Genomic DNA, 15,281 nt, shown 5'->3' with positions numbered 1-15,281 from the left:
AAGCTAGTAACTACAAAAACAGATGTCAGTTGCTAACACTCTCAGATCAAAGGCTGAAATGGAAAGTCTAGTTGATGACAGAGGGTGCCGTGCTTCCGGAAAGAGGGCAGGACACCAGAATATTCCTGATGTGAATATAGCAGGGGCCGGAGATAGACAGAGATATAATTTATCATTGCTTACGTTTCACAATATGATGGATAAGAGAAAAAGCTCAAGGAAAAGGAGCTGAAACCATGAGATGTAGTCCTTTTCCAGAGGTTCATTCAAGTCTGAAGGCCATGTCTCCCAAGAGCCACTTGCCTTTCCCTGTGGCTGTGCACAGAGTTAGTCCTGGGAATCCAGCATCACTGGCAAACTCAGGATGCGGAAAGACTGGTTTTAAAACGTGGACTGCGGTAGAACGAGCCAGATCCTAGCAGCTAACACCTCTGCAAGCAAGAGACTTTAAGCAGGCACTTCTGAAAGATATATTCACAACTAGAAAAGAACTACACAAAAGTTTTATTGGACCTCAATTTTGTTTTTCCCTCTCTGAAGAGCTGGCTTAAAAACTTATTTCTTTTTTTCCTGGGGGTGGTAAATAGGAGGTATTTATCTGAAATGGAAAAAAAAAAAAGTATCTGGACTACCGCATTTAATCATGTATTGTAATTGTGTTACTCTACCTTTTTGCATCAGAGACAGATATACAATGAACATTCAGTTATCACAGATTGCACACTAAGATAGTAATTCTTCAGGCCTTTTACATAACCACCAAAGAACAGATATTGGATTCTGCAATATAGTACAAAAGTCCACAGTCAATCCAGTCTTAGCCAGTATCTTCAATTTACTTCTGTTGCTGTACAAATAATCGGCCATTACTAGGGCTTACAAGTTAATAACAAGACAAAAAAATATACATTGCACTGACACAAAAAGTCAGCTGTGTTAATAGTCATGCAACAAGTAACCAAACTTGCTGAAATTAAAAATACTTTCTAAAAACAGTTTTAATGGCATAAATATTTTATACACAGTTCATTTACCCAAACAAAATGTATTTAAATGATACAAAGCAAAAATAAGTTTCTACCAACTTTATACATAAGAAAGTGCAAAATAACTTATCTAGAGTGTTTTGCTATTATCCAGACGGATGGCTGCTGTGGGCAGCTAGTCTCCTCTTCAAAAGCATGACATTACCATGCCACACTACACACAGATGTTAGAAAACATGGATGAATAAATGGATGGATGGACAAACCACTACAAAGATCAGGCAGAAGCCCTGTGAGGTACTCTCAGAGAAAGAACATGGACCACACAAAGGTGGATGTACATGCTGAGAATATGTCAGTAAACAAATGTACATGGAACACAGAAAGACATCCAGAGAAACCATTAGTTTATGTGAGTGAGTGTACTTGGGTGTGTGAGTGATTTGTGATTTCTGCATTAAAAGCAAAAAGGAAAAGAAACCCCACTGAACAAAACAGTTGCCCACAGCACCAGCTGCCAGAGGAAATACTATCATGAGGGTTTTGGTTTCCACCTTCTAGTTATGGAAGTTGTGTCGGAAAGTTTAAAAGTGTTCATCTCATATAACTTCATATTACATAGAGGAATAACCTTTAAGTAACTACGTACAGACATTCATATATTCAAGTCTTTAAAGAACATCTCTGCCATTGGGTTTGGGGTAAACATGGTTCGTGGACACAAGGAGGACGCCTCTTTTAAAAAGTGTAGAATAACACTGCTACAACTCATCTCTAGGTCCAGACAGGGGCAAAGCCCACGACTAGGCGAGAGCACAAGTCCTGCAACTGTTGAACACCCAGCATTATTTATTAGAATTGAAGTAAGAAGGTTGGGGGGTGGGGGCGGGAGTGGGGGGAGGAAGATGGGAGAGAGGGAGACACAGGGAGGAAAACAGAACACAACTTTTCTTCAAGTTAAAGTATTAATGCCAATAATCCTTTTTATTAACAAGTATATTTGAGCTTTTAGAAATGGAAGTGTTTTCCTCAATTTTGATATGTAATCATAAATAGACGGTAGGCTCAAACCTGGGTAAATAAAGGTGTAAATTTAGTAAGCATAAGGCACTAAAGCAGCCTTTATATTTTTCTCTTGGAGACCTAGTTATCAGGAAGAACAAATTTGTTCTTAAGCTGGTTTCAGCCCATTAGGTACAAGGTTACTATTGTACCAATGCCTATGCTTGAATGCATGTGCATATATGTGCATCTTAGTGCATAAGTGTGCCTGTCACCAGGGCCTAAAGATGAAAAATCGGGAACACCAAAGCCGCTGTCCTTCGTATGATACTCCGAGAGGTGTGAAGGCCTGTCCTTCCTTTCCTGGGCCATAAATGCTTCTATGTTTTTCAAATCACAGGGCTTTTAGATTTGTTCATAATATTATCACTAAATATCTGAAAATGTTAAAATCTAGATTAATCGTTTCATTTGTTTTATATATATATTTATATATGTACATAACACACATTTTAAAAAATCCCACCACCAAAGCCTTTTTTTTTCTGTAAACGAAACTTATCTCTTCGCCCCCACCAGCTTTAGTCTCCCTGGATTTGTGTGTTCTGTATCCAACTAGTAGAACAAATTAAATAACTAAATATTAAAATACTGTAATTATATTCATAGCAAAAACAAAAAAATAGACATTGATACAGTATAAATCTCACTGTTTTCAGGTAGATGGCATTAAATGGTAAAGGTTAATTATAAGCAGTTCTGACATGATCCAGTTTTACAACAAGGTTTACATGTTAATTCTGTACACTTTTTCCTTTTGTTTTAACCCTTTTTTGGAAAATAAGCTATAGTAGAACATTAGTGTCACCAAAGACACATACTTCTTATGTTCTATGCAAGAGAAGCTAATTTGGGTTACATGCAAATATATTTCCATTAGTTGAGGCAGGGCTGTTTCCTGCACTGCGTGGATTGCCTGACTACCAGGGCGCAGTGCTAAGAACGGATGCTTTGACCACAGGGCAGTCCAAAGAGAAGTCTACGTGGGGCCTTATGACATCAGAACAACACCGAGGTGGTGTGTAGCCATGTGCAAGATGCCCAAAGATTGCCAGGGTATCTCAGGGCCAGACTCCTATTCTCCCACACTGTTTCCTAAAGAAGGTCCATATGACATTGTTTTGGTTACTAGCTTAGGTTAAGTGGAGATACCGTGGGCAACTCGAGAGAAAGGACATCGGGCACACAGGCTGGGCTTGAAAGGGGGAAGGAAAAAAGACCACAGATAATGTCTTTGAGGATTTAAAAAAACCGTATTTATAATTAATTGGTGAGCGATGTCAGACAAACCATAAGTATTTCATTGAATTAGTGGTTTAGTTGGAAGTCTCATGTTACAGGCTGTTAAGTCCTTATTTAGAAAAAAGGCCTTTGTACCTATTTACAATATACACAGTTACTTGCAAAGAAGTCAGATTTACAACCATTTTCTAAAAGCCTTTTTTTTTTTTTTTGTAGTCGTTGATTTTTCCAATTGAAGATGAGTAGCTCTACAAAAACGAGACGCAAGAAAAGAACAGTTGACACGTGAGGATTTTCTCTCGGAGACAGCGATCGTTAAGGGAGAGTTGGATATTGAGATGTTGCTCCTGGGAACCACCTCGTGTTCTTCCTGTGCTGCTCACCCGCAGTGTCTGCCCCACGACTGTACTCTACACCCGTTTAGTCAGTGTTCCCTTTGAATCCCGCACTTCAGACGCGCGGTGTGAAGAGATGTGTAAACGGAGACTGTCTTGATGCCTTCCGAGCGGCGAGTTGTGACAGGGGAGGCGGGAAGCGGGGTCTCCAGACCGTGGTCTCCAATCAGCTTGCTGAATCTTCAGCAATTCCGAGGCCCGTCTTCTGCACTCCTCTCATGCTGTAAGTTGTAGTAACAGTTCTGACAGACACGTACTGGGGAGGAGATTTTCAAGCGTTTGATTTCTGACTGAAATCGGCTGCACCTGAAGGAGAGGCAAAACCAGGCAGTTATGGATTTTTTTCTCACATTGGACCACTGGGTCCTGAAATGCTAATTTAAAAACAGAATGAACAGCCTGCGGTATAACGCCCAAGACCATATTATGTCAGAAGAATGCCAGAGGCCGTACTGGTGTGGGTCATGTGGTTTTTGACCAAGGACCACAAGGAATGCTGTATTTCTTGTTTCATTCTATGAAGAAAAGTGCTAATAACCCAAGGCAAGCCATTTATTTGACAAAAGAGAATTAAAAAAAAGTTAAGATTCTCCTACAGGATGAAGCCAAGGAAACTGAACAGCTCTGAGGCCACTCTTGCTGTGCAGGACGGAAGTAGGGCATTCTTCCTCATGTCCTGTAACCTTGGGCAGTATGCCAATGTCTTTACTTGGAGCCTGACTATTTTTAGCCTGGCATTAGAACTCTTTACTATTCATTTTAAAAGATACTTTGGTCACTAAAGAGTTCTTCTGAGCTTTTAAACACTTTGACTCACTCTTCAGTTATTTCTTAAACAGGTAGTTTGACTTTTCTGTCTGGTCCAAATATTCTCATTTTCTTTTTATCTTGACAGAATTTCTTGAGGTGGAATACACACTTAGAGATGTTCAAGTTCTTTATAGAAGGCATTCTTATTCCTGGTATAAAGCAGGATATGACCCTGAATGTGGCACTCCGTCACTTTGAGCTTGGCTTTTCACAAGACTGAAAATTTTATTTCCTCCATTAATCTACCAGTAGAAGTATCCAGAGAATAAGTGAACTGCCACCAGCCTCAGGGCTTTAAGGGTCTGGACTTTGAGGAGACACTTAGGAATGCTGGCAAGCTCCCTCAGCAGCTCAAGGGTAAAAGATCATGGCAGGGCTATGCCCTCTGGGACAGCATTCCTTCCATGCCCATTATGTCATCATCAGTCACTTGTTTGGTTGGTTTTTCAAATAAAGCCTCCATTCAACATTTGAGGGCCTGGGATAATTTAAAGAATTATCTACATGTAAACAGTACTTTGAAAATTAAACACTACAAAGAACAGATGTGTGTCAGCAGACATATGGAGGTGTTGATGACCAGAAATTACCAGATCACTAGGCTTCACAGAGTGGGTGTCTCAAAGCACAGAAGCTCAAGACAGATTCCTCTGCCATCATGGAAATTCCTGTAAGAAGTGGCTGGCAGCAACTTTCTGCTACCTCACCTTGAATCAGACATCTCAGGAGAAAAGGTTTAAGACGTTAATCTGAAAAAAATTTATAATTATGATAACACTTCTTACTAAACACCTATACTGCCAGACCTTGCACCTGGTGCTTTACAAAACTCATATGTGATTTCAAGGGCTAGTAATGTGCTGAGATGACGCAATGGACAACAGCCCAGTGAGCACCTGGTCAGTGTAAACCCAAGACCGTAGCCTTTCCAATAAGCCAAGGCCCCTCAGTGACTGGCTCAGGAGCAATGACACCCTTTGTGTTTTTTGTGAAAGCATCTTTCTAGTAAGGCAATATAAATATTAGTGAGTACTGCCTGGGGGATCTTTTCTGTTGTCTGCTATGAAAACTAAGGACTGGGGCTTTCCTGGTGGTCTAGTGGTTAAGAATCTGTGTGCCAATGCAGGGGACACGGGTTTGATTCCTGGACCAGGAAGATCCCACATACCTCAGAGAAACTAAGCCTGTGTGCCACAACTACTGAGCCCACACGCCCTAGGACCTGTGTTCCGCAACAAGAGAAGCCCATGTACCGCAGTGAAGAGCAGCCCACACTGCAACTGGAGAAAGCCCACGAATAGCAATGAAGACCCAGTGCAGTCAAAAATACATACATACATACATACATACATTCTTGCCTGGGAAATCCCATGGACAGAGGCAGCTGGCAGGCTACAGTCCAAAGGGTCACAAAGAGTTGGACACGACTGAGTGACTAAGCATGCAAATATGTAAGTAAATAAATCTTAAAAAAAACTAAGGCCTGAACATGCATATGTGGGACCCCAGTGTATGACAGAGATGGCAAGGAATCAATGCATATGGGACAGCTGACTCTTCATACCCGGGAAATGTAAGTGATCCCCACCTCATGTTGTACCCCCAAATAAATTCCAAATGGATTTGAACCTACAGACCCAAAAGTGAAAAACAAAACTTTGAAACTTTTAAAAGAAAATGAACAAGGCCATCTTTATGACCTCAGGACAGAGAAAGATTTTTTAAGGCCAAAAAAAGGATCAAGAGTCATAAAGAGTAACACATGCTACTACATCAAAATTCTTAAACCAGTGTGCCAGAAAAAAACATACATCAAGTTAAAAACAGAAGCCAAAGACTGGCAGAAGATATCTGCAAGACATATATAAGGCAAAGGATCAGAGCCCAGGATACAAAACAACTCCTCAAGTAGGTGGAAAAAAACAGAAGAGCAAACCCAAAGGGGAAATGGGCCAAGTTACCCAAGAGGAAACTCAAAACTGGCAATAAGCATATGAAAAGATGTTCAACCTCAGAAACACTGCAAGTTAAAACAACACAATCTGGCTATCAGATTGGCAAAAGTGGAAAAGCTTGGCAGTACCAGGTATGAATAAGCACTGCAAGAACTGACATATTCTGCTGGAAGGAGAGTGAACTAGCACTACTGTTCTGGAGAGTAATCTGGCAATAGCTTGTTAAGCTCAGGGGTATGTCTACAATCTGTCAATTCCTTTCCGAGGTATCTCCTCTAGGGAAACTCCAGCTTGTGTATGAAGAGGGCATTTATAATGGTGTGCGTGGGAGTATTGTTTATCGTACTGATAAAATGAAAGAAAATCCCTTGAGTCCATCAAGGACCTCCCTGGTGGTCCAGTGGTTAAGAGTCAGCCTGCCAATGCAGGGGACACAGGTTCAAACACTGACTGAAGAAGATCCCACCTGCCACCGGGTAACTGAAGCCACATCTACTGAAGCCCGTGCACCTAGAGCCCTGCCTCTGCATGAAGAGAAGCCACGGTGAGAAGCCCGAGCTCCGCAACTAGAAAGTAGCCCCAACGCTTGCTGCAACTAGAGAAAAGCCTGCGCATGGCAATGGAGACCCAGAGCAACTAAAGATAAATAAAAATCAATCTTTTAATTAAAAGAAAGCTTGGAGCTCATCTTACTTCTGGCAGAAGAGCTGACCGCAGTTCCTGCAATGGTGCCGTCTTTCCGTGAGAGAGAACCGCACGGAGCAGCCTGAACAGCTGTCCCCTCCTTCATCCTTCACCCAGTGGTCAGCGGCGGAGCGGCCGGGCTGGTCGCTCACAGACCAGCTGAACACCCGGCCCCGACTGTCGCCCACGAGGATCCTGCTGTGGTCCCTGCAGGAGACATGGCAGAGTCACCGCCATGCGGCCACAGCTCCCTGTGACCCCGGTCCCCGGTGGGTGTGTGCGCTGGGGAGGGGTCGAGTGTGGACAGGGACAGAACAACACGGAGCTCGAATGCACACTTCTATCTCTACCCTCCATGCATCAACCGTGCTGTGTCTCTGAAGAACAGAGAAGGCAAAGTTTTTTGGTTTTTGAAATTCACAAGTGAAACCCACACACTGGCAGGCGTCCTGGTTTGTCTGGTGGAGCCCCACAGGATAATCCAGATGAAACCTGTGCTCCCCAGAGACGGCTTGAGTGTGGGTGCCTGGACTGGGCCCCAGGAGAGCTGGCCACTTACTTGGAGACACCCAGTGCAGTGATCTCGGCAGGGTGAGCATTGTCCTTCCGGTCGAAGGCCGTGTGCATGGTCAGCTTACTCCTGAACACCAGCTGCCGTTCCCAGCGGTACCCTGGGGGTAGAAAAGGGCAACGCATGACTGACAAAGCACGGGGAGCCCACGTATGGTGGGTGCCCCCTAACAAAGGGCCCTCAAACTTCAGGGTGCTGTCGAACATAGTTCTGGCAGCCTCTCTGGCTCTTGGTCTCTGCTGCCTTGGTTATTAAACGTCCAGCAGTCTAGCCTGACATTGACCATGGACTCAGTCAGGCCTTCACAAGGACAAACACGGAGAGGGGGAAACCCTCAGTACAAGACACACTTCTCCAGTTGAGGACCTGGCCCTAACTCTATCGTAGGTAAAGTTCTCTGTGAAAAAGCTTTTATCTATTTATCTGTAATCCATAGCCTACTCAGTTTCAAAAGCCTTCATAATTTGAGAAACTTCATAATGAATGAAGTTTTGGTTTGAGGTTATTTTTCTTTACAAAGTGCCCAACATATTGCAAGTGTTATTGTAGGATAGAATCTCCAAGGGTCTCTAGGTCCACTTTACACAAGAAGAAACATGAGGCCCTCTTGGCAGGTGGCCTCGGTCACAGGGATGGGACAAAGAAGAGCTGCAGCGCTCTGCCTCAGTCCACCGACCCTCGCCAACCCACAAGGCTTGACAAACAGATGTGGGACTTCCGAGTTACCAGGCTTCAATCGGCTGTAATTCCGCGCCTCGATGGGATTGGGGTGGGGGTGGTTAAGGGGAGCCTGAAGATGAGGTCTGCTCTGGCCCTCTGAATAGTTCACAAATATGAAGCCGTCTTTCTCATCGAGGCTGAGCTGATCGGACCAGCGCCTGGAGTCGTCGGAGCCACTGTCGTTATACCAGGTGGCTGTGGCTCGGCAGGAGGCTGCCCGGGGCCGGTGGCTGGTGCTGCTGGGCTGGCTGGGCGTGTCCTTGGGGTCCTGGCTGACGCTCTGCTCGTCGGCTTCAGAATCGCTGCTGTCCTCATCCTGGGCTTCTTGCCCTGGGTGATGCATTGGGGGAATTAGAACACACACACGTATCATGGTTAGATCCAGCTTTGTCCCACAGGTATTTTTCCTCTACTGGTTAAGACACAAGAGACAGTATTTTAAACTCAATATTACAATGTGCAAGGTCGCTTCAGTTGTGTCCAACTCTTTGTGACCCTGTGGACCGTAGCCCTCCAGGCTCCTCTGTCCACGGGATTCTCCAGGCAAGAATACTGGAATGGGTTGCTGTGCCCTCCTCCAGGGGACCTTCCTGACCCAGGGATCGAACCCACATCTCTTATGTCTCCTTCACTGGCAAGAGGGTTATTTACCACTAGCTCAACCTGGGAAGCCATAAAGGCAAATAAATTGCCAGAATTTTCAGTTAGGTAGGATAGCAAAATGGTAGAATTTCAGAGTTCATAGACTGCTTTGGCCCAAATCCTTAGATCAGCATTTATTCTTTCACAATCTGGCCAAAGCCTGCCTTTATCAATTTGTCACTACCTTCACCTGCCTCACGGCCACAGCTCAGCTGGACGTGCCCACTCTGCTCTCCACACAGCCCTGCTCCTCCTTGCAGCTAGTTTTGCACATGCGGGTTGGCCCTGCCTGGACCCATCTTCCCAATCTTCGTGTGTTCCGAGGTGACCTATCTCTCAAGACATATATTAAATGCTTCTTTCTCTAAAATCTTACGTGGTTCCTGCAACAGAAAGTTAACTTTCTCTTCTGGGCTCCTTTAACAGCTGTATGGCTCTCACACATTTAAAATTCTCACCCCAAACTATTACTTTTGGTCATTATTTCCACAAGAAAGTGGTCAGTTGGAGAGAAGGGGTTCCAAGCACGGTGCCTTCCACATAGCAGTCAATATAAATGACAGCATAGATAAATGGACCTTGGATAGAAATCTTAATTGAGAATTTTGTTCTTCCTCCTCTTTCCATTGTTATTGTGCATTTCTTCAGCTCAATTCCCTTGCATTAGTCTACTGAAGGGAAAACTAGCTTCTCTGGTGGCTCAGACAGTAAAGAATCTGCCTGCAGTGCAGGAGACCCAGGTTCAATCCCTAGGTCAGGAAGATTCCCAGGAGACGAGAATGGCAACCCACTGCAGTATCCTTGCCTGGAGAATCCCATGGACAGAGGAGCCTGGAGAGCTACGGTCCACGGGGTTGCAAAGAGTCAGACACTACTGAGCGACCAACACTTTCACTTACTTTCAAACATATGTAACTGGAACAAAGGAGAGAGCAAGGACAAGTGAGCAGGGACCTCCCTGGTGGTCCAGTGGTTAAGAATCTGCCTTCCAATGGAGGAGATATAGGTTTCATCCCTGGTCAGGGAACTAAGATCTCACATGCTGCAGGGCCAGTAAGCCTGTGTGCCTCAACTACTAAACCCATTCGCTCTGGAGCCCATGCACCTGTGTGTGTCAACGAAGATCCTGCGTACCGCAACTACGACTTAACTCAGCCAAACAAACAAACAAGTGAGCAAGCACCAGTCCACTACGCATATTTTTTTAAATAAGACAGATACTTAATTTGCCTGTGGTAAAGAGTCTGCCTGCAATGAAGCAGACCCAGGGATCGAACCTGAAGATCCACCCAAAGGAGGAAAATGGCAACCCACTGCATTATTCCTGCCTGGGAAATCCCATGGACAGAGGAGACAGTCCATGGGATTACACAGAGCTGGACATAACTGAGCGATTAACACTTCTACTATCATTAGTAATCTGGTTGGCTAATTTCAGGGTTTTTTCTTTTTTACCCAATGGCTTATGATCATGAAAGTCTTCAAACAGTGGTCTTTGACACGGGTTTGATTTCTAGAGAGCCACTAGTTTGTCTTCTCTTTCATCTGGGCCCCTGCCCTTGAGTCCTACCACTTTGACATGGTCTCAAGTTAACCCTTTCTGTGGGCTGCTCGCAGCCTCTGCCACTCCTGCCAAACTTCGTCCATAATGTGAAAACATAAGGAGGACGAAGACATACAAATGTCTCTCCTCCCTGAATCTGACCCCTTCTTCTCTCCTTATTCGTATTTCCCTGTTATTCACTTACAAGCTTTGTTAAGAGAAGGGAGAGGGACACAATTCTCATCAGACTGAACAGCTGATGTCTGACACACAACAGTTATTAACTCTCAAATACCAACTGAATTGAATTCAGAGTGTAGATCTCCAAACACCCAGATGACCTTTCTTCTTAGTGGAGCTGCAATTGTCTATGTGGAAATTTACATGCATTAAACTAATACAAGCATTACAATGTCCTGTCCATTGGTTCTGGCAAAGAAAGTAAAAGCTACTGTCAGCTTACAAGGAGAGGGATTTGTGTCTTTCTGATTGTAAGCCTTTTCCCTTAGCAACTTCTTCATATTGTCAAACTCATGCTGAATTCTCAGTGTACAAAAATTAGTCATGGAGAGACGACCTAGAGGTTGAACTTAAAGCCCTGCTCCTTCCTAAGAAGAGTCTTGCACCAGTTGATCTCAATCAGTGAGAGGTACTTCTCTGGAGACTCGGTAACCCAAAGACACCTTAGCTTGATTCTTTGGTGCTATTTCCAAACATTTTGTGTGTGTGTGTATATATACACACACAAATAAATCTATCTCTATATTTCACTGGAAAATGTTAAAGTGCTTCACAAATAGCAGATATAGAACAAAGATTGAGGCTTCCCTGGTGGCTCAGTGGTACCAAGAACCTTCCTGCCAATGCAGGAGACGTGGGTTTGATCCCTGGGCTGGGAAGATCCCCTGGAGGAAGAAATGGCAACCCACTCCAGGATTCTTGCCTGGGAAATCCCACAGACAGAGAAGTCTGGTGGGCTATAGTGCATGGGGTCCCAAAGAGTCACACATGATTTAGTGACTAAATAACAAGAATACAGATCACCAGGCTTCTGTTTGATGAAGGTGCTTTTTGAGGGGGTCTAGGGCATGGACTCTGGTCTGTCTCTGTGACTAGTTTACAAAACATGATGCTGCCCTGTCACTCACACTAGCTGTTCAAGTGATGGGTGGGACTGAGGTGTGGCCCCCTGACTCATCGGACAGTGGACTCTTGGACCTGCTTTGTATTTCTCAGAATGGAAAGCCCAAGCCTCTGGTATTCTAGGAAGCTTGTAACTGTATTTGTTGTGACCATGAGACACTGCTACACGGGGTGTTGCCTGATGAACCAGAGAACTCTGTGAGCCTGCCAGGCTGTCTTGCACACCAGGCGGTAAGACCGCTTCTGACAGCAATGCCCAACCTCAGGCTCTTGCTTTCCTTGGTTGATGTAAGTTTACTTGTAAGGATTAAAACAAAAAAGAAACATGAAAACTACTGCAAAACTTAGAAAGCATTCAATACCGATTTGTGCTTCTGGACAGTCTTCCTGCATTTCGAGGACTTCAGCAGGCTCAGGGGCTGGTGTTTCAGGAACTTGCAAAAATTCCATTCTCCAAAACTGAATTTAAATAAGCATGGAAAAAAACAAAATAGCACTGTTCAACAGATTATAGAAACAATTTATGAGTTACTGTATGAAGATGGATTCTTAGGGTTAAATAGGTAACCTGATTTCTCTTATTATGCACAGTCAGGTTTCCCTCTATCTTGAAAAATGTGGCAGGGACTGGCTACAAATAAAACAGTTCTCCCCAAACTGTGTTGTGTGAGATGTCAGTGGGTTTTTCATGGTCAAGGGAAAAGGAATGGGGTCAAAGAGATTTCAGGAACACAGTTAAACTATGTATACTTCCTTATTTCCTACAAAACCCCTGCGAGCCTTGCATACACTGATACATACTTTACACCTCCAAGAAGGTATAGAGGAAGCAGGAGCCCAAGATGTATTTGGCTAGGGTGCTCTTCACGATGCCTCATATGGAGTAATCTGGAATGCTGCTCTGCAGGCCTGTGTCTTTGGGGGTGTGCCCACAGTCTGAGAGCAGGGTGTGGCCAGGGAGTGGCCGATGGCCTGATCCGGTAGCTCTGCTTGTTACTGTGATTACAAGGGCAGCAACCAGCTGGTCTCTCCTTTTACAGAGCGCAATTAAAGAAGGACATAAAGAAAAATCTCCCGAGAGAAACACCCAAGTATTACAACAGACTAAAAAGGTAAACAGTCCGTGGATTCCATTTTTGGTAGAGGCCCAAAGCATGAACGCATTGGCTTCCCTAGTGGCTCAGACAGTAAAGCGTCTGCCTACGATATGGGAGACCCGGGTTCGATCCCTGGGTTGGTAAGATCCCCTGGAGAAGGAAATGGCAACCCACTCCCATACTCTTGCATGGAAAATCCCATGGACGGAGGAGACTGGTAGGCTATAGTCCATGGGGTTTCAAAGAGTCAGACACGACTGAGCGATTTCACTTTCTTTCTTTTCTTTTCAATGCATGAAACTAAGAAAAGGATAAATGGATCTGGGATTCAGGTGAAATCGTCCAGGATCCGAGACAGGAAAGGAATGGATGACCTGAGGCCCCTGGAAGCATGATCAAGCTCTGTGATTCTCTGCAGAGAAAAGACGGTCCCCATTTTCCCTAAGAAGCCATCTGACGGGCTGAAAGGCCAGTACTTGGGCAGCTGACATTTCTAGCAATCCCAGCATGACAGGGAAACGGTGTCTAAGTGATCCTGTGTCCCATGGTCAATAGCACTAACGCATCTATTTAATGGGGGAAAAAGGCTGAGTCACTGATGCTTCCCACGTCTGATAACCCAGTGGCCAAGGTCTACATCTGAGTGTGAGTTTGCTAAACAACAGGACAACCTCCAGGTTGTCCTGCGGGCAGCCACAGAAGCTTCAGGTGAACCAGGGCAGCAAACACCCTGGCGCATGTGCTCACAGCGGACCTACCCGGACCACGCCGTCCGAGTGTCCTGTGACGATGACGTTCTGTGTGTCCCACTCGTTCATCTCCGACACACAGCAACAGACGATCTGCTGGCTCCTGCCCGTGAACGTGTTCACACTCACGACGGGGTTCCCGTTGATGCTCCACACATGGATGTACGTGCCGGCGCAGGACACGATGTCCCCCTGAGACGGGGAAGAGAAACATCACTCCCGGCAGAGGACACGCTCCTTTCAGAAGCAACTGAATCTTTTGTCTGGCCTTTAAGTGCTTTGACTAGTGACTGGGTAATTTCTGAGGTAGCCTGGAATCCAGAGCTTGCTGACTTAAAAAAAAATACCCTGAACAGAGGCCTCTTTAAGAATCTGAGATGGCGTGAAGACTGGCCAAGGTGATCTGGTAATGGAGGCGGAAGCCCTTGCACGCACTCAGCAGAGCCCCGCTGCATTCCATGTCAAAGCTATCTGTAATCTGAGAAGGTGATAACCACTCTTTAACCTCTTACTGTTTACAAAATCTATTTATGCCTTCCACCAAGAGGTAGGAACCCACTTAATTTTACAAAATGAGCCCAATCACAAAAGCCATGGGGTAGAAGAGAAATCTTTTAGTTTGGCACAGCTGGGACTCTCCTTCAATAAACAAAAAGATGAAATCTTGGTAACACTGTAATATCCTATTACAAATTTGTATTCACAATAGAGAAGAAGAAAGCTAGTATGTGGGTCATTTCTTGGCACACTGAATAAACCCTAAGACTCCCTGAGCTGAGAAGTCAGTTTTTCATGAGTTCCAAAGATAGGAAAAAACAAAAACAAAAACGAAGCTTTTCCTTCAAATTCTACCGATTTGGTGAAAAAACAACCCACTACCGTTAAAGGAACTAAGATACTTCCTGAAGCATCAATAGTGTGTCGGTCGGTGCGCTGGGCCCTTTAGACACCCCAAAGCTTCTACACCATCCCAGGCTGCCTCCCATATCCCTGAGATAGTCTGACAGGCGTGATGCTAGGTCTGACTTCAGAAATGATCTGGTGGATTTCAGTACAGCCATTGGGTGCAGGACAATGTACAGGAATTGGAAGACGGTCATCAAAAACAATAAATATGCCAGCAAATTTGGAAAACTCAGCAATGGCCAAGGACTGGAAAAGATCAGTTTTTATTCCAATCTCAAAGAAAGGCAGTGCTAAAGAATGCTCAAGCTACTGCACAACTGCACTCATTTCACAAGCTAGCAAAGTAATTCTCAAAATTCTCCAAGCTAGGCTTCAACAGTATGTTAACTGAGAACTTCCAGATGTTCAAGCTGGATTGAGAAAAGGCAGAAGAACCAGAGATCAAATTGCCAACATCCACTGGATCATAGAAAAAGCAAGAGAACTTCAGAAAAACATCTACTTCTGCATCACTGACTACGCTAAAGCCTTTGACTGTGTAAATCACAACAAACTGTGGAAAATTCTTTGAGATGGGAATACCAGACCACCTCTCCTACCTCCTGAAAAACCTGTATGCAGTTCAAGAAGCAACAGTTAGAACCGGACATGGAAAAATGGACTGGTTCCAAATTGGTAAAGGAGTACATCAAGGCTGTACATTGTCACTGTGCTTATTTAACTTCTATGCAGAGTACATCATGCAAAATGCTGGGCTGGATGAAACACAAGGTGAA

The 15,281-nt window shown here is 44.5% G+C and overlaps 2 protein-coding genes across 4 annotated transcripts in view; one reads left to right on the top strand and one right to left on the bottom strand.

Moving 5' to 3' along the window:
• CDS1 (CDP-diacylglycerol synthase 1) overlaps positions 1 to 4,491 on the top strand; it is a 92,188-nt gene extending 87,697 nt beyond the window's left edge. For both annotated transcript variants that reach the window (XM_081582181.1, XM_081582172.1), the window contains one exon: positions 3,507 to 4,491. In XM_081582181.1, coding sequence (XP_081438307.1) covers positions 3,507 to 3,513 — 7 coding nt within the window. In that variant the 3' untranslated portion in view covers positions 3,514 to 4,491. The remainder of the gene's footprint in view (positions 1 to 3,506) is intronic.
• WDFY3 (WD repeat and FYVE domain containing 3) overlaps positions 1 to 15,281 on the bottom strand; it is a 279,731-nt gene that overhangs the window by 887 nt on the left and 263,563 nt on the right. The window contains exons 61-66 of one of the 2 annotated variants that reach the window (XM_081582158.1): positions 13,609 to 13,791; positions 12,116 to 12,212; positions 8,432 to 8,755; positions 7,694 to 7,805; positions 7,144 to 7,341; positions 625 to 3,991 (exon numbers count right to left, since the gene is read on the bottom strand). In XM_081582158.1, coding sequence (XP_081438284.1) covers positions 3,868 to 3,991; positions 7,144 to 7,341; positions 7,694 to 7,805; positions 8,432 to 8,755; positions 12,116 to 12,212; positions 13,609 to 13,791 — 1,038 coding nt within the window. In that variant the 3' untranslated portion in view covers positions 625 to 3,867. Of the gene's footprint in view, positions 1 to 624; positions 3,992 to 7,143; positions 7,342 to 7,693; positions 7,806 to 8,431; positions 8,756 to 12,115; positions 12,213 to 13,608; positions 13,792 to 15,281 lie in introns of those variants that run through there. The other variant, XM_081582148.1, reaches the window with a different exon arrangement.

Source organism: Giraffa tippelskirchi, chromosome 1 (genome assembly GCF_054371585.1).
Source record: "Giraffa tippelskirchi isolate mGirTip1 chromosome 1, T2T-mGirTip1v1.2.pri, whole genome shotgun sequence".
Lineage (NCBI taxonomy): Eukaryota > Metazoa > Chordata > Mammalia > Artiodactyla > Giraffidae > Giraffa > Giraffa tippelskirchi.
This window is presented reverse-complemented; position numbering and strand designations above follow the sequence as displayed.